This window comes from Apiospora marii (genome assembly GCF_038362585.1).
Source record: "Apiospora marii strain CBS 49790 chromosome Unknown utg000009l_segment0_segment0, whole genome shotgun sequence".
NCBI classification, from domain to species: domain Eukaryota; kingdom Fungi; phylum Ascomycota; class Sordariomycetes; order Amphisphaeriales; family Apiosporaceae; genus Apiospora; species Apiospora marii.
In genome coordinates, this window is record NW_027117381.1 from 2,042,572 (window position 1) to 2,064,437 (window position 21,866).

The 21,866-nt window shown below is 52.9% G+C and overlaps 4 protein-coding genes across 4 annotated transcripts; 3 read left to right on the plus strand and 1 right to left on the minus strand.

The window, feature by feature from the left end:
* Positions 1 to 4,978: 4,978 nt before the first annotated feature.
* On the plus strand, positions 4,979 to 11,664 carry PG985_012184 (uncharacterized protein; the record flags this gene model as incomplete). The annotated part of the gene is made up of 9 exons (XM_066831951.1): positions 4,979 to 5,173; positions 5,238 to 5,294; positions 5,348 to 5,435; positions 5,501 to 5,566; positions 5,620 to 5,822; positions 5,899 to 6,139; positions 6,203 to 6,555; positions 6,610 to 11,390; positions 11,529 to 11,664. 9 exons carry the CDS (start codon positions 4,979 to 4,981, stop codon positions 11,662 to 11,664), a joined length of 6,120 nt encoding a protein of 2,039 aa, XP_066680001.1.
* A 1,508-nt stretch (positions 11,665 to 13,172) lies between these two features.
* PG985_012185 (uncharacterized protein) lies at positions 13,173 to 14,944 on the plus strand (the record flags this gene model as incomplete). The annotated part of the gene is made up of 4 exons (XM_066831952.1): positions 13,173 to 13,488; positions 13,587 to 13,726; positions 13,790 to 13,975; positions 14,003 to 14,944. The coding sequence occupies 4 exons, from the start codon at positions 13,173 to 13,175 to the stop codon at positions 14,942 to 14,944; spliced, it is 1,584 nt and encodes a 527-aa protein (XP_066680002.1).
* A 573-nt stretch (positions 14,945 to 15,517) lies between these two features.
* PG985_012186 (uncharacterized protein) lies at positions 15,518 to 18,007 on the minus strand (the record flags this gene model as incomplete). The annotated part of the gene is made up of 5 exons (XM_066831953.1): positions 15,518 to 16,935; positions 16,990 to 17,050; positions 17,104 to 17,358; positions 17,425 to 17,810; positions 17,902 to 18,007. 5 exons carry the CDS (start codon positions 18,005 to 18,007, stop codon positions 15,518 to 15,520), a joined length of 2,226 nt encoding a protein of 741 aa, XP_066680003.1.
* A 433-nt stretch (positions 18,008 to 18,440) lies between these two features.
* PG985_012187 (Molybdopterin biosynthesis MoaE) lies at positions 18,441 to 19,092 on the plus strand (the record flags this gene model as incomplete). Its single annotated transcript, XM_066831954.1, has 2 exons — positions 18,441 to 18,570; positions 18,620 to 19,092. The coding sequence occupies 2 exons, from the start codon at positions 18,441 to 18,443 to the stop codon at positions 19,090 to 19,092; spliced, it is 603 nt and encodes a 200-aa protein (XP_066680004.1).
* Positions 19,093 to 21,866: the final 2,774 nt, after the last annotated feature.

Genomic DNA, 21,866 nt, shown 5'->3' on the forward strand with positions numbered 1-21,866 from the left:
ATTGAGAACCTACCCTATCCGTGGACGCACTCTAACCACCCCGGGCCGTAGCGGCAGGCTTGATCCAGCTTCTTTCGAGACTCATTAGTCCTCGTCCGCCCCGGAGCCATGTGGTGTTGATGCATATGTGTCCCGCAGTCGACTGAAGTATCGAGGAAACCTACGAAACACAGCATCCATGATCTGACACCCATATACATATGTCCCGAGAAATGGGAACCTTCATAATGGTGTGTGTGTGGTATTTGCATGAGTGGCTCAATCCAAAGGCACAACATAAACATGCTGCTAAAGACGACCCCTACTGCCAGGCGTAGAGCGCTTGAGTGAAAGAGATCAGGCGGGAACCCGCGCGTGTAACGTGGTACAAAGCACAGCTGCATGACGACGCAGGCATTTGGATGCGCCAGGTAGCTGTGCTGCCACCCAACAGAGCAAACTACAAACAAGATAGACGAGAGGATCCCTGAGGCTCCCAGGAGCGCCACACCGCCCTCTGACCGACCCAGCCTCGTCAAGACACCCAGTCAAATCGTATGCAAGGGCCGATGCGACGGTCGGTCCGAGCAGGAGGGTCGGCTTCCCTGTGAGTCTTTGCTGAAGATGTCGGCTAGCTCTCTCCCGTCTTCATCTTAATATGGATGAGGCAAGGTGCTTCCGAGACATGAGGCAGTTGGGTCGCGGTGCGGTATACCGTAGATTAACTGCAAGCTTCCTTCCCTTCTAACCAGACAGCTGAGCTACATTGATCCATCTGGCATTACAAGGGTGGATGGGGTAGAAGCCAACATCGAGCAAGTTTTGACATCCATGACTGTGGCAGGAGCGTCGGAACTCCCGACTTATGTACCTTTTGAGCTTTCGGCTCACCCATGGGGCCGCAAAACAAGAAGTCAAAGGTGACTGTCCAGCACGTTACATGTAGGTTGTTCGAGAGAGAGTCCTGGGCCAAATTGTGACACTTTCTGTTGTGATTTATGTGCATGTTGAACCCCAACTCGACTTGGCGTGGGCCGTCTCGTCGTTTTGGTCCAACAACGCCGTAAGGCCGTGTAACACACCACCCCCAGCTTCAAGATCGAAGGAGATTGGGAGAAGCCTCATGCCACTTGTTGGTCGAGATGCGGGCTTGCATTGCATGATACCTCAGATCCGATAGGGGGATTTCAGCTCCTTTCGAATCTCCTGAGCATTTTGTGGTTGGCCTAAGCGATACCCGAACTTGGAGGGGCGCTTGCACCTGCTGCACATAAATAACAACATAGATCCTGCAGATACAGAGACTGTCAAACTGAGTGGGGTGCATTGTCTTTCCTCGTCTCTCTGCACTATTGAATGCACGCAGTCATCACGAGTGTCAGACTTCTTCAATTCCATAGGGATGACAGGTAGCTGCTGCTTTTGCCAAGATATGATTTGGGCCGAAGCGGTATTGGAAACTCCCTGGTCAGTAAAAGCAATACGTGTGAAATAGCACGCGTGCAGTGTGTTTTGCCCAAATCTTGGGGACGGTAACGCCCGTCTTGCTGATGTGAGATTGCGTGAGCCAACGCGAAGGATGAAGATGTCAGCACTACAACACCCGCCCAGCCGTGCTTAGCGCTCGCTTGGCAGATATCCGACATCAGGTCTGGGAGGGTGATGGTTAATGGTCCGTGATGCAACAACAAGATAGACGACTGATGCAGCTATCTTGCTTTTTTTACCGCGGCATGAGTTCAGCTGCCACCGATTGAAAAATCCTCCAATCTGTCATCTTTCAAACTGAAAGTTAGGAAGCACTGGACTTTTTGGTTGGTCATTTTTTACACCAACCCCCTTCAGTGACCACAACGTAACTTTCCAGGGCCCTGAAGAAAAAGCACCCATGCACCCAACGACGAAAATAAATGAAGATTGAAGAGCGGCTGCATTGTCTTGTTTACTTCAGACAAGCAAAATCTACAGATCCTACACTGGCACCATATGCTGTGATTTGTAGGGGCCGTACCGTGCCATTGCTGATCGACATCAATGTGTCTGCGACTGTGTGAGCCTGTAGGCTGGTACTCCTCCAGGATTTACAGCCCGAGGTGTTCTTTCCATTTGGCCGGAGCCAAATGGCAGCAACTGTTGTGGTATGTTACCTCCCAGCATGTTCGCTCATGCTTCGCTGAGACCACACACAGTGTGATCGCTGTTGTAGATAGTAGAATTCTCCAGCAAGCATCTTGTGGGAATCTGCATCATGCTACACGGCCTCATCGCCCACGGATACTTTAGGGTTGGCGCAAGCGACGAGAGTAGCTTACCAGTGCCCAACATCCCAACTCTGCGGCCCATCTCCTGTCGCCGTGGTTGCTGTATGGGAATCTGTATGCAGCATCCCGAGCTAATAATGGGGGGACATCAATCGCCCAAGTACCTCCTTGGCCAATCTGCGCAACCACGATACTTTCTTACCCGGAACCCAACAGGCCGTTTGAAGTCTTAACCCTTGACAGCCGCACACCGCACCAGCCTTGGCTAACAATAACAGCTGCCTACAGCATGCTTGGAACTACAGCTTAAGCAGCAGGTGATGTGTTGGCTCCACACTGAAATATCGGTAGGGTGGTCAGATTATGCAGAATCCTTCCAACATGGGGAGCCAGCCGGCGGTTATCCGACCTCGACATAGCCCACTATTGCTGGCTTTGGTCATTGAGATGATGTATGAGTGTCAGCGTCTCGCCGGTCACTCCACTACTAGGTATACACTGCCAACAACACTCAATGTGGGCTCGGGCTCGTGCCAAACCCCATCTTCCTCTTTGTCTGCTTTTATGGGACTAGGCAAATGGCGCTGGCCTCTTGGGTTATCTGCCGACTTTCGGCCATATGTCTGATATCGGGTTTCGGGAGAGATGATGCGGCCAGACCGACTCTGGTGAGGCTACTCTGGTGCTTCACCATCACTGGTTCATCAAATACCATGTGGCAATAGTTGTATTCCGTTACAACCAGGCCCTAGTCTGACTACGACCCTCCCCATACTTCCTGTTAGCTGCGTCAAACGCCACAGGCTCTGCCAAGGGCGGGAATTCCATATCACCCCAGGCATCATGGCCACCACACTTTGTAATATGAAGATGGGATTGGGTCAGCGTTCAATACACTGGTATCTTACTTGCATGCGCACGATTGCTTTGATCTTTCATTGAATATACGGGTGTAAAGGCTTGGTTTACTTGCATCGTCCTATTAATATCGCTGGTCATCACAACAGAACTTCCTCCTTTTAATATGCAAGCGAGGCTTTGATCATTGAACCACATCGATCGGTCAGCACTCACATCACAGCTTCGAAGGAGGTTGTGAAGGAGGACAGTTTCGTGAGTACCCCCCATGTAATTTTCAGGCTGAGTGGCATCGTTTGTTGCTGGCCTCCAACTTCACCGCTCTTGTTGGACCAGTATATGCCGTGTTTGAAGACCTGAATAACTGGCCATGGGAAGAGGTATCCACAAGTCGATAGATACTAATCTTTGGCAGAACTGAAATCTCGCAGCAGTTGGTTGTTCGGCTCCATGTTTACAGGCTGTCACAACCAGGCCGGCCTGATCTTCCAAAAGGCCAGAGACTTGCTTCTACACAAGAAACTCCCTTGATAACCACCCTTGCACGACATAAAGGCCTCACGGTATATAAAGGGGCTGTGTGGAAGGTTTCTCCATATCCCATCTGGGCAGGCTATCGTCCATTTCGCCACTCCCTGGTTGTGATTCTACTGAAGGTGTTGAGAACACGGGCATGGTGGCATCTCGGTCTATGGTACATCGGCGAAGCTCAAGTAAGTCTTCGTGTTGACCCAATTTTACCCTGGTCTCCAATGACTGACTACCTCCCGCCTTCAAGATTTCGGGTGACAGTTCTTATGCTTACTTTTGATGATACAGACGACTTGGCCCAAGATATAGTAGGCTTTGACTTATAGTCGATTCGAGAGATCTTACCTCCGTCTCGTAGTATACAGACGTCTCGGTCTACGGGGAAACGGATGAAAAACCAGCATTCACTCTTGAAACGAAGGCGCAATTACCGTTCGAATTACCTTATCACTGCGTAAGGGGAGTTATACTAGACTCACTGCCGACCACGTGAGTCGCAAGGTTGCTTGGTTTCAGGTTACTAGTCAATGCATACCCTGAATTATCGCCGACCCCTATTCCATTCAGCTATCATAAGAATAATCATTTACAGTGCCCGGACAAGAAGACCGCGACACACTCTTACTCTCTCACACTCTCTTCACTTTTGTTCTTGTTACTGAACCCGTTGGAGGTTCTTTTCTAAGGAGGCCTATTGTATGTATCTCCCACTTGAACACTTCAGTCCCAACAATCGCCGACCCCTATTCCGGTTGAGCTTCCCGGCGAGCTTCCCGGTGAGCTTCCGGTGAGCTTCGGGGTGAGCTTCCCGGCGAGCTTCCGGTTGAGCTCCGGGTGAGCCCCGGCTGACGATTGAGCTCCGGTCAGACTTCCGGTTGAGTAACCGCCCACTCCCTCAAAGAGTAGCTCTGCCGCCGCTGGACCCTAGCCCATTTTTTTTCATCGTCACTGGAATTTTCACGATAGTACTCCAAAAACTCCAGCCCACACATCGTTGACCCCTCTCCGCAATTGTTGTCGGAGTAATCACGTACCATCCTTAGCAGAGGTACCTAGGTCTACGCACCTTCCACCCCGAGAATTCTGTAACGAAACTGACCTAGAGCGCCCTGAAATTCCCGCTTTTATCCATCAGAACACACACATGACCAAGACCAGACGACACACTTGCACACACATGACCCGATTCCTCTTCGCTCACCCCAACCCTTCACTGTACCAGTGAAATTCCTCCTTCATCTCAACCACCCTCATGTTGTCCCTACTTGTCAATTCCTGTATACATCAAACTGACATTCGTTAATTCATTCAAGCTCGCCTGCGCTTTCAAAGGCGATCCTCAGTCCACGATGGCTCATTCCGAGCCGGACAAGATGGAGCCCATTGCCGTCATCGGCATGGGCTGCAGATTTCCGGGCAACGCAACGTCACCCAACAACCTCTGGCAGATGCTTGTATCCGGAGAGAGTGCTTGGTCTACTTTTCCGGAGGACCGTGTCAACATCGCCAGCTATTTCCACCCCAGTGGCAATAGACAAGGCAGCGTAAGTCTCATTTACAGGTTCCCTCTCCGTACCACGTACCTCGACAACCTAACGTGATCACCAGATTTGCTTCAACGGAGCACATTTCCTCCAACAAGATGTGGCAGCTTTCGATGCGCCGGTACGTAGAATGCAAAGCGCCCTTGGTGTGGGAATCAGACCTAACTTTTCCAGTTCTTTTCCATCCCTACTGATGAAGCCAATGCTACTGACCCGCAACAGCGCATGCTTCTCGAGGTTGCCGTTGAAGCTTTGGACAGCGGTGCGTCATTCCATTCCCACATTACTCCGTATGTCGCATATGGCTTACTGACATAACCAAAATAGCTGGAGTTGATCGAGATGCCTTGCGCAAGTCAGAGACAGGAGTTTGGGTCGGCTCATTTGTCAAAGGTAATTGTCCGATCGTGTCATTACCCCCTGGTCCTGTGACTTACCTCCTCTAGACTACGAACAGATTGCACTACGTGATCCTGATGACTCGCCGAAATACGGCGCAACGGGCAATGGAATTGCCATCATGTCAAATCGCATTTCCTACTTCCTTGACGTCAATGGCCCAAGTATGACAATTGATACTGGCTGCAGTGCCAGTCTGGTCTGCCTCCACAATGCCTGCCAAGCTTTGCGCAGCGGAGAGATCGACATGGTGAGTCCTCAATGCATTCGTTCTATAACAAAGTTGTATGTTGATTCGCAAAATGTCTCTAATGTTCTGCTCCCAGGGATTGGTTGGCGGTGCTGGATTGATTCTAACCCCTAACACTATGATGCCGATGACTGCCTTGAACTTCCTGAGTCCAGATGGTAAGTGCTATACCTTTGATGAGCGGGCCAATGGCTATGGCCGAGGAGAAGGTATAGGCATCATAGTGGTGAAGCGTCTATCAGATGCTATTCGCGATAATGATAACATTCGCGGCGTCATTCGCGGCTCTCGTGTAAACCAGGACGGACGCACCTCAGGTAAGCATCTACATCCTACACCCGTCAGATTATAGTTGTTTTCTGACCAGAGCGGAATCCTAGGCATTACTCTACCCAGTGCTGAGGCACAAATTCGCAACATCCGCAGCGTCTACGATCGTGCCGGCTTGACTCCTGACCAAACCGCATTCGTTGAATGCCATGGAACTGGAACGCCAGCGGGTGATCATAGAGAACTCCAGGCAGTGTCGGAGTCACTTTGCCAACAACGCTCAGCCGAAAGTCCTATATACGTAGGCTCTGTTAAAACAAACGTCGGCCACTTGGAGGGATGCGCAGGCGTCGCTGGCATGATCAAATCCATACTCAGTCTTGAGCACGGTATCATACCTCAGCATTTGAACTTCCAGGCACCAGGTAGTCACCGAATCGATTTCGCTGAGTGGAAAGTTAAGGTATGTTCCTCGAAGCCTACCGCTCTCAAGACAAGTTACTGATACAACCTTTAGGTGCCTCAGAAGAACACGAAGTGGCCCGTTGATGGCCTCAGACGTGCCAGTGTCAACTGCTTTGGATTTGGAGGCACTAATGCGCACGTTATTGTCGATGATGCTGCCCACTACCTCTCATCACGCAACATGACGGCGCACCACAGTTCTGCTATCTTTCCCGAGGACTCCTCGAAGGATCCTTCGATGAACCCGACCGTGGTTTCAAATACCCTCAGCCAGATTAAGTCTCGAGCTAAGACTATAAAACTAGTCGCGAAGGGTCAGCAGATCCCAACACAGGATCGCAAGTCGCAGCTGTTCGTGTTCTCGGCTCATACAGAGCGGGCGCTTCTCCAGCTACTCCAGAACCAGGCCAATTACATCCAGACAACGGAGGCCAAAGACTCTGTAACGTTCATGGAGGACTTGGCCTACACATTGGGATGTCGCCGTACCAAGATGCAATGGAGAGTATCAGCGGTAGCTCAGAACCCTGAGGAACTCGTCACAAATCTACGGCACATCACCAAATCCGACTTTGTCCGGCTGCAGGAGAACAAGTCCCCGCGGATTGCTTTCGTTTTTGGAGGCCAGGGTGCGCAGTGGTTCGCTATGGGTCGAGAACTTATGGCCTTTGACATTTTCCTCCAGTCCCTGGTATCGGCTTCGCAGTTCATGGGTCGCCTCATAGGTGACCACGTGAGCTTACTGGACGAGCTACTCCGAGGTAAAGACTCCTCCCGGATCGATGAGCCCAGGATCGCCCAGCCAGCTACTACAGCTATCCAGGTCGCCCTGGTGGACCTGCTTATGTCATTCTATGGCGTGTCTCCTGCGTTCGTAGTTGGCCATTCCTCAGGAGAGATTGCAGCCGCTTACGCAATGGGGTCAATTTCTCGCGAGACTGCTTGGGAACTAGCATACTGGCGCGGCATTTGCGCGCAGGACATGCTGGCGAATGACGATGAGGAACACAAAAAAGGGCGAATGCTTGCTGTTGGCCTCTCGAAACCTGCCGTTATGCCTTATATTTTCCAGATTGACAAAGGCAAGGTTGTTGTTGCTTGTATCAACAGCCCGAATTCTGTCACTCTATCGGGCGACGAAGAAGGTATCCTTCAGATCCAGAGCTTACTCGACGGTGACAATATCTTCAACAGGCTCTTAAAAGTCGAGACCGCCTATCATTCCGAGCATATGCTAAGATGTGCGGGGAAGTACATCGCATGTATCCGGCACCTTCGTCCCCAAGAGCCCGCGATCGCCACCGTACCACACCCCCATCTCGCTGGTAATATGATAACAACCGCGGACATTGAACCTAACCAAGCGCGTCGCGAATCTATTCCTTCGGATGAAGTCCCGATCATGTGCTCATCCTTGTCCGGAACTCCCGTTTCATGGGAAGACTTGACTCCTCAATACTGGATGGGCAACATGGTTTCTCGTGTACGGTTCAACGACGCGATGACCGCAGCACTTGGAGGATGTGGTCAGAAGAAGCCCGACGTCATTCTCGAAATCGGTCCACATAGCGCGCTTCAGAGCCCCGTCCAGGAGATAATTGAGTCGATGCAGTATCGGGGCCCGAAGCCAAAGTACATATCCATGCTCCGTCGAAACAAGGATTCCGCCGTGACAGCACTATCAGCCATTGGAGAACTCTGGTCTCGTGGCGTGAGCCTTAGCATGCCGTGGGTGGTTATGAGGAACATTCAATACCACCAGCCGAAGGTTCTGAATGATCTCCCAAACTACCCCTGGAACCGGGAGACGAAATACTGGTTCGAATCACATCTTTCTCGCGCCAACCGGTTCCAAGTACACGGCCGGTATGATCTTATCGGTCGACCCACGGCAGACTCAATCCCGTTCCAGCCCAGATGGCGAGGCTTCTTACGTCGTTCGGAAAACATTTGGACTGAACACCATCAAGTCCAGAAATCGCCTATTTACCCCGCGGCCGGAATGGTGGCTATGGTGCTTGAGGGCGCGAAACAGCTCGCACAGGGGCCCTGTGAAGGCTACGAGGTATCGGAATTCAGAATTGAAAAGGCGATGCTCATACCTCTGACCGAACGAGGGCTCGAGTACGCTGTGAACATGAGTCTCCGTGAGCACGCACCTGCCAAGTATGAGTTCTCCATCTACTCAAAGCCACTTGATGGAGCCTGGCAGCAACACGGCACTGGGTTTGTCACCATCCATCCCAACGCCCAGGTCACAGACCAACACTACCAGGAGTACAGCGAAGTCACGGAAGCTACTGACGAGAAGGTCAACCCTCGACAATTCTACGAGACCTTAGAAGTCATCGGAATGAACTATGGTCCCCTTTTCCAGAACATAACCTCCCTGTCCAAGGAAGAAGGTACATGTTCGTATACCGTATGTATTCCCGACATCAAGTCTTCGATGCCTGCTCAATTTGAATACTCTCACCTGATCCATCCAGCAACGCTGGACAGCATCTTCCAGACGGCCTCCAGCCTTGGTGATGGCTCAATGGTGCCTTCCTATATCGGTAGCCTTTACGTGTCAGCTCAACCGCAACCTCCAACTGAAGCAGGCAAGGAGCTTGTTGGATACGCCAAAGCCGAACGTCGTAGTCCACGAGAGGCTTCCGTGACCTTTGTTGCATCCGACGAGTCTTGGAAGCTCAGTCACGGAGAGTCGGCATCCAAGGCCCTCCTAGTGGTAAAGGATGTTATATTCACGGCTCTGGAATCAGGAAGCACGTTCCTTCCGAACCATGCCAATCTATGCTCCAAGATTATCTGGGAGCCCGCGGAGTTATCGCATGAAAGTGTCGCCCTGAAGGAGAATAAAGCCAAGGAGCAGATAATCAAGCTGCCCGGCGCTATTGTGATTCTTGTCCCCAACCTCATGAGCCCTCTCCTGGCACAGCTCTGCTGCGACCTGGCTGATCAGATTCACTGCCAAGTCCAGACCCTAGCAGCCGCCATAGAGCAAGGACAGCCCGCTTACTACATCTCTTTGCTTGAGATGCTGACCGAGCATCCATTTGTTTGGGACTGGTCCGAGCAGGACTTCCACGCCTTCAAATCCCTCATCATACTGTCACGGGGTATCTTGTGGGTTACTCGAGGCTCCCAATTCGAGGTGGCCAATCCGCGGGCCAGCCTTGTTCAAGCGCTCGCCCGAACCATACACTCGGAGAATCCACAGAAGAAGATCGTCACCCTGGACCTGGATGCCCATACCGAATTCGACATGGACTCCAGGTCCGATACAACCGTGCTTGTCTCCCCAGGAATGGGGGTAGAGTCCCTCCCAGATACCGAAATGGACTCGACTTCCGACTTGTCGCCGGATTCGCCTTCACACCCCGTTGTGGAAACGCTTACAGACATGGAACCGGACTCTCCTTCGGACTTTTCCGTGACCTCGACCTCAGGTGGCGAGGTGAACTCCATTTCGGGTACAATTGTAGACCTTTTCACGAAAGCATTCACAGGCCCGAAGGAGGTGCAGCCTAGGGATGTCGAGTATGCCCTTCGTAGAGGCCAGATCATGGTACCTCGACTCGTCCCCACGGAGAACCTGAATGCCATTGTTGAAAATAGCATTTCGATTGCTCAAGAGAGCATCAAGTCCGTCCGCGATTCGATCCGCCCTGATGCCACTTATGTTCTTGCCGGACAGGGTGGTCTGGCGATGGAAATTGCCAAACTCCTGACTAAAAACGGTGCACGACATATTGCACTGCTTTCGCGATCCGGCGGCACCTCGGACGAGTCTCGAAGCCAGGTCGCCTTCCTGAAGAAGCGAGGTGTCAGTGTGAATGTATTCAAAGTCGACATTTGCAACATGGCTGCTTTGGAGCTTACAGTGAATACAATTGAACAGACCATGCCGCAGATCAAGGGTATCTTCCAGTGCGCTGCGACAATCCGCGATTCGGTGTTCGACAACATGACCTACTCGGACTGGCAGACCGCGATCCGCCCCAAGACGATCGGTTCTTGGAACCTCTACAACCTGTTTCCCTCAGACCTGGACTTCTTCATCTTCCTGTCCAGTTCGGCTGGTGTGATCGGGAGTCGTGGTCAGGCGAACTATGCCGCTGGCAACGCTTTCCAGGACGCTCTGGCACAGCACATCAACGCGACCAATACACGGGCAGCATCCATCGACTTGGGGCCCGTCTTGGGCGCGGGCATGTTGGCCCAGGACCCGCGTACGCTGGACATGCTCAAATCAAGCGGCTTCTTTGGCATCCGACTTCAGGACTTCCTGTGCGTCATCGAGCGCGCCGTTGCGGGATCCACGACCGCCACTGACACTTTCCCCTCTCAGGTCGTCATGGGCGTCGGAACGGGCGGCCTAATCCGCCAGAACAAGCCGGCGGACCCATACTGGACCCGCACCGCGCTCTTCTCGCGACTCAACCTGGTTGACTTTCCCGAGGATGACGGCTCACTAGAGCTTACCGCCGGAGGAACAGGCGAGGAGCAGCAGAGCGTCAAGTACCTTCTTGCACAGGTCGAAGGAGACGCCGACGAGGCGCAAATGATTGTCAGCAATGGACTGCGCAGCATGATGGCCCAGAGCATGAGTCTACGGGGTGGCGCCGACGAGGTGGACGAGGGGCGGACGCCCGCGGCTTACGGCGTGGATTCGCTCGTGGCGGTCGGTGTGCGCAACTGGGTGTTCCGCGAATGCGGAGTCGACGTCTCCGTCTTCGAGGTCCTCAGTGACATGAGCATCTATGACTTCAGCGGCATCATTGTCGAGAGAGGCGGTTTTGGTGGTGGTGGTGCCACGGAGGAGGATCAGTGAGTCAGCAGGCACTCACCGGGAAACCAACCAAACAAAAAGACAGCCGGTCGGCTACATTCATTGCAACAATGTGGTGGTTTGCAATGTGCGAAGCTGCGTACAGTCGTCTGTTGCCTATATAATCCTGCGTGTAGGATTGCCACTCTTGGGGGTCGTCCACCGGAAAACGCCAAGGAGATGCTGCTTTGCGAGGAAAGAAAACGGGACTTGTTGCAGTTGATGTTTGGCAAGATGTCGGATATTGGCCCAAGGGCTGGGAACAGAGGCTGATGGTCACTGTGCGTGGGCAGATCGAGCCTTTCCTGCCTTACTACATGTACAGAGAACCGGGAGAAGTTGTGTGTAACATGTAGTACCTACCAACCAATGCATTTGCTATAGTAATAACTATGAGAGTGAATGTGCACTTGATACGAGGTTGGGCTTTGCCGATGAAGCCAGCCGTTGTGGTGAATGGGAATAAGTGCAGGAAGTTGACTACTTAGTATACAGGGCCTCGGGGCCTTTTGACACGACATGCACTGCATCTGCAGCTTTAAAGAACACCACCCATCTGACCCGAGCCTCTTGCCACACAGGACGGAGGGGTTTCCGGGGTGAGGTGCAGTTCTCGGCTGCCTAAGCGATTGGAGAAGGACCGGGGATCTGCAGTAGGAGTTGCTATTTGCAATGCCCCTGCAGCTGCAATTACTGTTACGTCAACAGGTGGCTTGCATCTGCATTTGCAGAGAAGGCTCGATTAGGAAGACCCTTTTCCCTCTTTCTTCTTCTACCTGAAATTAGCCAGCTCACCTGCCGCTGCATGTTCCGCCACAACGACTAATATTGTGACCTTTTCGGCATACTCTCATCATGATGATGGGTGAGTGTAAATGAGCCAGGTAATGGATGGTAGATGGGCTCGCAATCTGTTTCCCATGGCGACCCAGGGCAATTACGACCGATAGCTCAGAATAGGTACCTACTTTAGTCTTGGCCGCGCCTGCGATGGGGAAGGAGGGAAGATACGGAGTACGTAGGCAGGCAGGCCTCTCGACATGGACCCTACCAAACTGTGTTGACCAGGGTCGATTACCAGATCCAGGAAATCCCACATCACCAAGTCTGTATGTCAGACGCCTAGAACATATTGCCACAATCCAGACATTTCTTGCAGTGACTCGAAATGTAACCCATACACCAGATGCGCAAGAAACCTATGAGGATGACAAACCCTCCTTCATCCACCCATCCACTCGATCTTTCGGTAGTACACAACAGAAACTGAGACGCGTTGCTTGGTATCTTGGCAGAGTGCTCCCGTGGTATGATTTTGAGTGTCACTTAATTGCTGCTTTCTTGACATCCCACGGCCAAATCATCGGGTCATCCTCCATAAACTCCTAGATGCTGGAAGATGGTATACCTGAATGTACTTCTAGTGTTTAGTCCTCCTGCTTCTTATCAGAGGCCGCGCAATCGTATTTGATTCACCCCGGAACAACAACAATATTGACAAGTGACTTCAAAAGAGGTCCTCAATTCGGACTGCATTGCCCCTCTCACTAGACCCAGTTCTTGTTCGATCCGAAAGCTCCCTTCACGGAATTCTTCGTCGCTGGAGGTTTTCACCACCTTCGGGTCCTGTGTCACGTATTCGGGGCCCCCAATCTTACCGATCGGCACCTGGGTGATTTGGGGGATCGTTATGCGCTAAGACTTTTCGGCCCTCCGTGTCGTCGATCCCCGCTGCTACTTACGGACCCGGCCTCGAGGAAGAAACACACGCCTTCGTCGCTATGCAGGTCCATGTCTTCTTCGCGTCTGTAGTGGGCGTGCTCGCCACCACCGCTGCTGCTTCCGCCCAGCGGGTGGTATCGTTGAACATCAACAAATCTCCTGTAGACCCGCAACTGATACGTCGTCGACGGGACATCGGCAGCTATTCCCAGGTGGTCACCAACAATATGTCGGCTTACAGCTACTATGCTGAGGTCACCATCGGAACGCCGCCGCAGCCCATCACCTTGGTTCTTGACACCGGATCCAGCGATACCTGGGTGGTCGACAAGAGCACCGACGGTTGTGAAGGTGGAGATCTATGCCTGACTCCCTGTAAGTGATTTTGCCTTGCTATTTCGTGGATTACTTTGATCCATCCGCTCACTACATACATTTCATATTTGCCTACTGATACCATTCTATCGTATTAGACAACTCTAAAGCTAGCTCCACTGTCAAGATGTTGGACAACACTCAATTCGAGATCACATATGGTGACCAGTCAAATGTTTCTGGTACCTGGATGAAGGATAACTTAGCCATTGGCGGCGCTGCCACCAAGAATCTACAAGTAGGTGGTCAACTACAGCACATATACTCTTGTGCTTAGAACTAAACCAGGGTTGAAAAACAGATGGGTATTGCCACCACCGTGAACAAGGTCTACACAGGCATCCTGGGTCTGGGCCTGCGAGCGGCTGAAATCCCTCCTGGGAACTACCCCAATATCATGGACGTCTTCTACGACCAAGGTCTTATCGGGACGAAAGCCTTTAGTCTGTATTTGGTGAGCAGTTTTATCGACAAATTTGAGATTATTGTCAGCCACTGACTGGTTGTCTACAAGAATGCAGTAGAGGCGCCATCCGGGACCGTACTGTTCGGCGGCATCGACAAAGCGAAGTTCACGGGCGAACTGCTCGCGGTGCCCCTGGTGCCGAATTCAGCCACCCAGAGTTCCTCCTTCTACTTTGTCACCCTGGACACTTTTTCCATGACCTTCGGCAATGGCACGAGCAGCGAGCCTTTCTCCGGCGCCCCCAGAGCCGTCCTGCTCGACTCGGGCGCCACGCTGACGTACCTGGCCAACAGCACAGTACAGCGCCTCTACAAGGCCCTTAACAATACCGTCTTCGAGGACGGAAGCCAAGTAACCCAGGACGGCGAGCTAGCCTTCGTGAACTGCGATCTGCTCGACCACGAAAGCCCGCTCAGCAAGGCGACGTTTGACTTCCGCTTCGGCGGACCCAACGGCCCCCTCATTCGCGTACCACTGAACCAAATGATCATCGATATGCGGCCGTACGGCGCCGAGCATCCGAGAGAAAAAGCCTGCATGTTCGGCATCGTGCCTAACAGCGACCCAGAAAGCGAGATATACATCCTAGGTGACAGCTTCCTGCGAAGCGCCTACGTCGTCTATGACCTGGCCAACAACCAGCTCGCCCTCGCGCAGGCCAAACCCAACGTGACGGACGAGTCCGACGTCGTCGAGTTCAGCAAGGACGCCACCGGCATCCCGGGCGTGTCGGGCGTCGTCGACGGCGTCAGCGCCACGCAGACGGCAACCGGCCTCCCTAGTGGCGTGGGAGCGAAACCTTTGCCGACCGTCACTGTCACCGGCAGTATTGGCGCGGGAGATGCTGCGGCGACGAGCGCTACGGGCAACCCCGCCGCGAGGTCAGTACCGGGACCGGACCCGTCAGTGCTAGGCATGGTCTTGGCGGTGATACTGACGACTGGATTCGGCATGCTTACCGGAAGTATGTGGTTGTGCCTACAGATATGAGTAGATGGCCGACAAGGGAGGCTTAAAATCTTCAAAATGGCTGTCTCGTGGTAATGCGGAAATGCGGCATAAAAGGGGTGGCGGACCTGGCATTTCGACTGGGATACGAGATGGTCTAATGGGTGGGCTGCCTGGATGGATCATGAATTGGCTCTTCCCGCAAGAACCGCGTTGCCTTCGTTCTACTGTGTAAAAGATTTGCGTGGCTCGTCTTGATTGCGTTCCCTTGATACCCTAGTTTTCCTATTAGAAGTGCCCTCGTAACAAGCTTCCATTCTGTGCGTTCCATCCGCGGGTATTTGCCGTAATCCATTTACTCTCGTTCTGAGAGGACCCCTATGAAGGCTCTCGGAGCAGTTTGCACACAAAACTAATACAAATGGATCGAAACTTAAGAGCCACTTGATAGGCATTGTGATTCTGCTAGACGACCTAGAAACCTCCTTAACGAGGATAACAGCTAAGTAGCCTATCCGACAGTTTCCAGTCAACACCCGGAATAAATAATACATCTAACTATACGTACAGCCAGCCATCAGCTAGGCACCCATCGTCAACAGCCACGAGAAATGCTCAACCCATCTTCTCGTACCGCTCCCTTGCCTTATCCTTGGCCTTGGCCACGAAGTCGGAGTAATCGTTCTTGGTTGCCCGAGCCGCCTCCTCGGCCGCATCCCCGATCTTGCCACCCTCGGCACCCAGACCGACACCCGGCGCATACGCCGCCGTCTCAATGATGTTGGTCCGACCGGCGCCTTCGGCACCGAGGCCAGCTCCCGCGCTCCAGCCCATCTTGGCCAGGAGACCGGCGCCCTTGGACATGGCGGCCTTGCTCGGGGTCGGCTCCTTGGCCGGCTCGTTCTCCTTGGCCGACGACTGCGGTTTCTTCCGGGGCAGATTGTTGTTATTGGGCTTGGGCTTGTTCGGCTGGTTGTGCACCAGCCGGCGCTCCTTGGCGCGGTCGCGGTAGTTGGAGGTAGGTTCCTTGCCCACGGCCTTGAGGTCCCGGACGGCCTTCAGGACGAGGTTCTTGTCTTCGAGGTTCTTCTTGTGGAGGTCGCTCATCTGCTCGTGCCGGCGAAGCGAGGGCTCGCTAACGAACTTGCGTCTGCAAAGTAGACAGCAATTCCGGTCCAGATCGGCGTACGATTCGCTGGGCGGCGGCGGCGACGGAGGGGAGTCAACAGAATGCGAACCGATACTATTTACCCCTGTGACAGGAGGCCCCTTCTCGTTGTTATCGGGCTTCTTGGCTCCATTCTTCGCGCCGCGGAGCTCTGCGTGTTTGTTTGCCCATTTGGCGAGCTGCGGGGCCATCGCGATGACCTTCTTGCCAGTGGGTGCAGTCAATTCTTTATCTGCTTTCCGCTTCTTAGAGTCCTTAGCAGATGCAGCTTGTTCTGACCGGGGCTCGTCGGTCGATTTTTCCTCGTATAGATTCTCGCTGAAGATAGTAAACTCGCTGGCATACACCGACGGGTTCCAGTAGCTGAGAAGCAAGGATGGGTTATGAGATACTGTGAAGGTAAACTTTCGGTCCTGGTCGGTTACAGGCTTGAAGTAAGGAATGAAGACCCCCGAATGGATGTATGCCACCGTGACAGGTTTGGAGCCGATGGTGAACTGGGGGGAAGCGTTGAACTTGGCCATAGCTGCCCGTGCATCATCCAGAGTTGCGAACTCGGCGAAGCCGTAGCGGCATCCGGCATCGTTATATCTATCTCGGATCATGAAGACTCGTGACAGTGAGCCTGGCTTAGCTCCGAGACCTGTGGTGTTGCCAACAGGTGCGGTGCTCTTCAGTTTTGGCGGCGCCCCAGCCGCTTGCTTTGGCTCGTCCTCTTTGGCAACGTAGAGTTTCTTGACGCCAACGGCCAAGTTGTTCTCGCTGATTGTTGGTGGCAGGTTGCGAATGACTAGAAATTGAGACGGCGTCTGTTGCGGGCACTCGTCGCTCTTACCGTCCAACTGCATATCGGCCACATTTTCGGCTAGGCAGGGTGGTAAGTAGTCTGCTTTGTGATGCCGTATCGTGGAATTCTTACATGATCTAGGGGCTTTGCATTGCTTGCATGTTGCTCGCCGTGAAAAGTTCTCATAATGGCACTGGTCCGGTTAGAATGTGCCACAAGCTGTTACAATCAGAGTTGGATTCTCACCATAGTGCATTGCCAGTCGTCTGGATTGGTAGGCTGCCGACGTTCTCGGCTGTATGCAATGGGGACGTATGCATTAAAGCCATCAGCAGCAGTGAACTCAAGAGCAGGATAATGCTTCTCGAGGAAGTCGATGGAATCTTGGTCCGACGCGAACTCAGCGAAGGCGTAGCATCGACGATCACCGGCTCTATCGTCAGACTTGATCCGAACCTCCACCAAGCCACTAGCACCCAGGCCTTTCATGATACTATCCACCTTTGCAACTGTTAGCAACATCTATTCTGCAGATGACATGTTGAGCTGATGGGTGGCAAAACCTACCTCCTGAGAGCTTATGTTTTCGGGGAGATCATCCATCTTGATAGTATGGTACGGTCGGCCAGGTCCCGATCGGTATCCTCCATCTCGATAGTACGCATCGTCGCCAGCTGGCTCTGGCGAAGAATATTCCCTTGGGCTCCGCCGACCGCGCGGTGGTTCGTAGCCTGGTTCTGTCGCGCGGTCCTCACGGGTGTTCCCAGGCGAGTGGCGGCGACGATAGCTTCTGTCGCCGTAGCCGGTTTCGGAGCCGCCTTGGTAGCCGCCGCGCCCTCGATCGTATCTCTCTGTTGTTCCCGCCGCGTGTTCATAGCCGCGGTCCCAGTCACGGCTGCGATCCCGATAAGAGTCGTCCCCTCGCGGAGCTCTGGGAGGCGATCTGGAAGAGTCTTTCCCCATAGGAAAGTCAGCTCAAGCTCAAAAAACCAAAATGTCAACCCAGCGACATTACACAGTCCTCCACAGGCGATTCGTTTTTACCATGCCGCGAACGATATTGGCCGTCCCTCGAGGAAGGGGATCTGCGTCTGTAACCGCTGCCGCGCTCGTCGCGTTCGCGCGCCGGGTGGTCGTAGTCGTCGTACATGATGACAAATTGAGAGCCGGTCGCGTCCTCGTGGCTTCTATGTCGATGAAAAAGTTGCGCGCATTCTTTGTCGCAGTTGGCAGGCCGAATGCGCAGCGCCTTGGTTCTGACGGAGGTAAAGAAACTCAAACGTTTGGGGCAAGCAGAAGGTTTCTTGTCTTGCCTGCTATTGACGGTAGCTGAATGCACCTACAAGCTCGGAGTTACAGGCGGCAACCACCGGTGGAGCTTGACGTCGTTGCTTACCTAAGGACCACCCAATGCGCTTGTAATGACTGATACGTCCAGACGCAACTCTTGTTATATAGCCCTGCTCAATCAAACCACACTTCCAAGAGCGGATATCTATATTTTGAGAGCTGCTGTGAAAATCTCCGGTCAATATTTCATCTACGAGAATTCAATTTGCGCAAACTCGTCTCAGAAGCTCCCAATGGATTCTCAAGCAACAGAGACCCAAGGAGAGGGGTGTTACGTCGGTCTTACTCACGACCACCTCAATGCGCAGGATATCATGGATCGTGTGCGCAGTCCACAGGCCGGTGCCATAGTGTTATTTGCAGGTTAGTTACACCGTCTTTTTGAATGAGTATGGTGTAACACAATTACCAGGTACCACCCGTGACAACTTCGGAGGCAAGCCCGTCAAGGAACTGCAGTACTCGGCATACAATCCCTTAGCACTCCGGACGATGATGTCCATTTGTAAGGAAATGCGGGAGAAGCACGGCCTCAAATCAATAGCCATGGTACATCGGCTAGGGCCGGTGCCCATTGGCGAAGAGAGCATATTGATCGCCGTCTCCTCGCCCCACCGGCAGGCGGCCTGGCGTGCTGGCGAGGAGGCTCTGGAGGAGTGCAAGTCACGCGTCGAGGTCTGGAAGCGAGAGGAGTTCGGCGGCGATGAGGGAGGGGTCTGGAGAGCCAACAGAGATGGCTTGCAAGGCGACCAAATTCCAGCCTCGGATCCCACGATCCCGCAAGATAGTGGCGAAGGGCCCTTCGGCCCGGTGATACGACCGAGGAGGCCTGGAGAGAGGGGTCATGGCGCTGTCGTCAATCCCAAGCCCGGCCAGCAGGGCTGACTGGGTGGAGATATGAGCTTCATGAGATAGGCTGAAGCAAAATCAATAGACAACCACAAGATAGCAGTGTTGCCACTTCAAGCTCGGTGGGTTTTCTTGACCCAACCAAGCATTGATACTAACGGACAAGGCAAGGGTGACAGGGTGCGTCGTATCGTGTCACTGAACATCTCAGGCGCCAGGGCGCCTTAGCTCGAACGCGAAAGTAATTGAGACAGCCCGAGACGACTGTTCTACGGGGCCCTATCCAAGGAGCACTGCCCTTTCTTGCATGAATCCGCGTGTAGGGATACTCCGAACCCAGGTAATTTGGCACCCAGTCGGCCATATCTCATGAAAATGGACCTGGTTTCTTATCAGCAGCATCCACATCTCTAATCCATTTCCCAGCCAGCTGGATAGGTATGCATCCATGGCCGGAAGCCATGGCCTCCTGGATTATACATCCCTGTCAAGTCCGGTGTATGGTGTCTGGATCAATGTGTCAACGACCATGTGTTGCCCTGTTGATCTGTTGCGCTGAATAATCTATGGTACGCGCGGGCTATGCCATGTGGTCTAATCTCTTTGCGTATGCGTGGCGATTTGGGCGCCAGTAAACTGGACAGTCAGTGATATTTGTGTCATGGCATGAGAACAATTTGACGAAAAAAAGGGATCGGTATAATGGGCAGAACGAAACAATCCCAATCTATTAACCGCACATACTGTTGTCGTCGTCGCGGACTGGGAAGCAACCGCTTCTCCCATTGCGGACTCGCCACTTGCCCCGATGTTACTAGCGAGGCGGTTTAGTACAGGCCGGGAAGGTGTGACAATCATGAACGACCGTTGGTTGTTCTGGAACCGCCAGAGAAACGAATCACAAAACTACCACCAGCTTTGTATGCCCCCACGATGAAGGTGGTCTGCCGCATACCCGGGTATAACCCCAGTGGTAGCCTATTGAAACAGAGCATCCCGTATCTGAACAAACACATGCAAGTTCGTAGCGACTAATGAGACACCATCCAAATCAGGTAATATCCTGAAATGATACTCGCGGTTCTCCGTGGTGCTAGATACCACATACTTCGCGATAGCCCAATTGGGCCGGAGAAGTTACCGCTTGCGAGTATACAGGGGTGCTCAATGATATACACGTAGCCTACTGGGCTGACTGTAGACCACGCATTGACGGACAGCCTGACCAATGATTCGGGCAAATTGCTGTAGCAGGGTAGGCAATTGCGGATGGAGACAGGATGGGCGTTGAGCCAAGATGTCAAGAGATCAAGCTTTTGGAGGCGGCCGGGTGTTCAAACGGGTGGTGGGAGTGGTGAAGCTTGCCTGTTCTTGGGACCTTGGCCAGTTGGCTTGTTTGCGGAGAACAAGGGTTGTTTTAGGGGGCGTCTCGCTGTTGTTCTGTAGAAGTAGTGACATTCTGGCCTAATCAACACTCGCCGCTAAAACCTGGGCAACTAGCTGCCCGACTTGGCAAGTGGGATGGCAAAAGCTTAGCCACTACATTCACCGTGATATACTCGGTAATAGTATCTTTCCAACATATCGCGATATGATATCAAGGATGCCAATTCCTCCAGAGCCCCTTACATTAGATGATGTGTAAGTCACAACTCGTCACAATTGAAATCGTGCAGAGTATCGACAGGGAGGGTCCCAGCTGATCATATTATACATGTAAGTATGACAATCCGCCTGTGGGTTGCTGACCACCCGCACTCTTACCTCGGTTGGGTCATATCTGAATCCTTTGTGTATCTGGATCGGCGCTAGTCCGCCAGGTATCGTAAAAAGTCCATGTCAGATGTCGGGTTCCTTGATAAGACACGCGAGGGGAGCAAGGGAAGGGGCAGATTCCAGAATAGTCGTGGTGGGGAGTGGTTGCCCGTGTTAGTGGAGATGAGATAGGCGCACCTTTTTAGCCGGCCTTTACTTTTGCCGAGCGTGTTCTCCTTGAACTCGCATTGATCTCTACGTAATTCTGGGTGAACATGGAGGGTTACTTCACTTGTTGTTCGACTTCCTTACTTCTTTCAATCTAGTGCAACAATGTTACTGGCTGCTGGCTAGGCGACATGTAGACTATGCATCCTACATCCAACAATTTGGTCAAATACGACGCCAGTACGCCTGAAGTCGGGCCACCCTTGCCCAGGGCCCCAGGATCCAGCATCCAGTATCCAGCGTCCAGCGCCGTGCCGTGCCCATGCAGAGAGATAAGCACCATATCTTGCAGGGGGCATATTCGCTGGGTTTTCCGCACGAGGTTATTGGCTACTGGCACGATTGCTTCTCTTTCTTGCCACATCCCGGCCTCGCTCGCTGCCCTGTCTACCGTCGAGTCAGGGTAATTATGATGCTGTGTCTCAAGTCTTGTGTAGGACGAACCAATGGGGGGGGGGGCAAGACATGGCAATAACGAAGGGGCTGCAGAGTGTCTGTCTGCCCGTCTTCCCAAATAAAGCTTACCTTGCCTGTTGTCTCACCATACCTCGCAGGCAAACGCCTCTTCCGCAACGATTGAGAGCTGAGTTCACAATGCCTAGATGTATGCGCGGGCATGCCCCTGCTTGTCGAAGGGGCGACGGCCTTCTGCTTCCAACCCATTTAGGAAGGTATTCTATCCCTGGGACCAAATCGCATCCTCCGAGATAATGGTAATATGGGGTACATGTCCAGATTGCGGATTGTGGCGCCAGCAACATTACATTGCGGGCTCTTGCGGCTGTCACCGTGACCAGATGGTAGGTATTGTATTCACCAATTCCCTA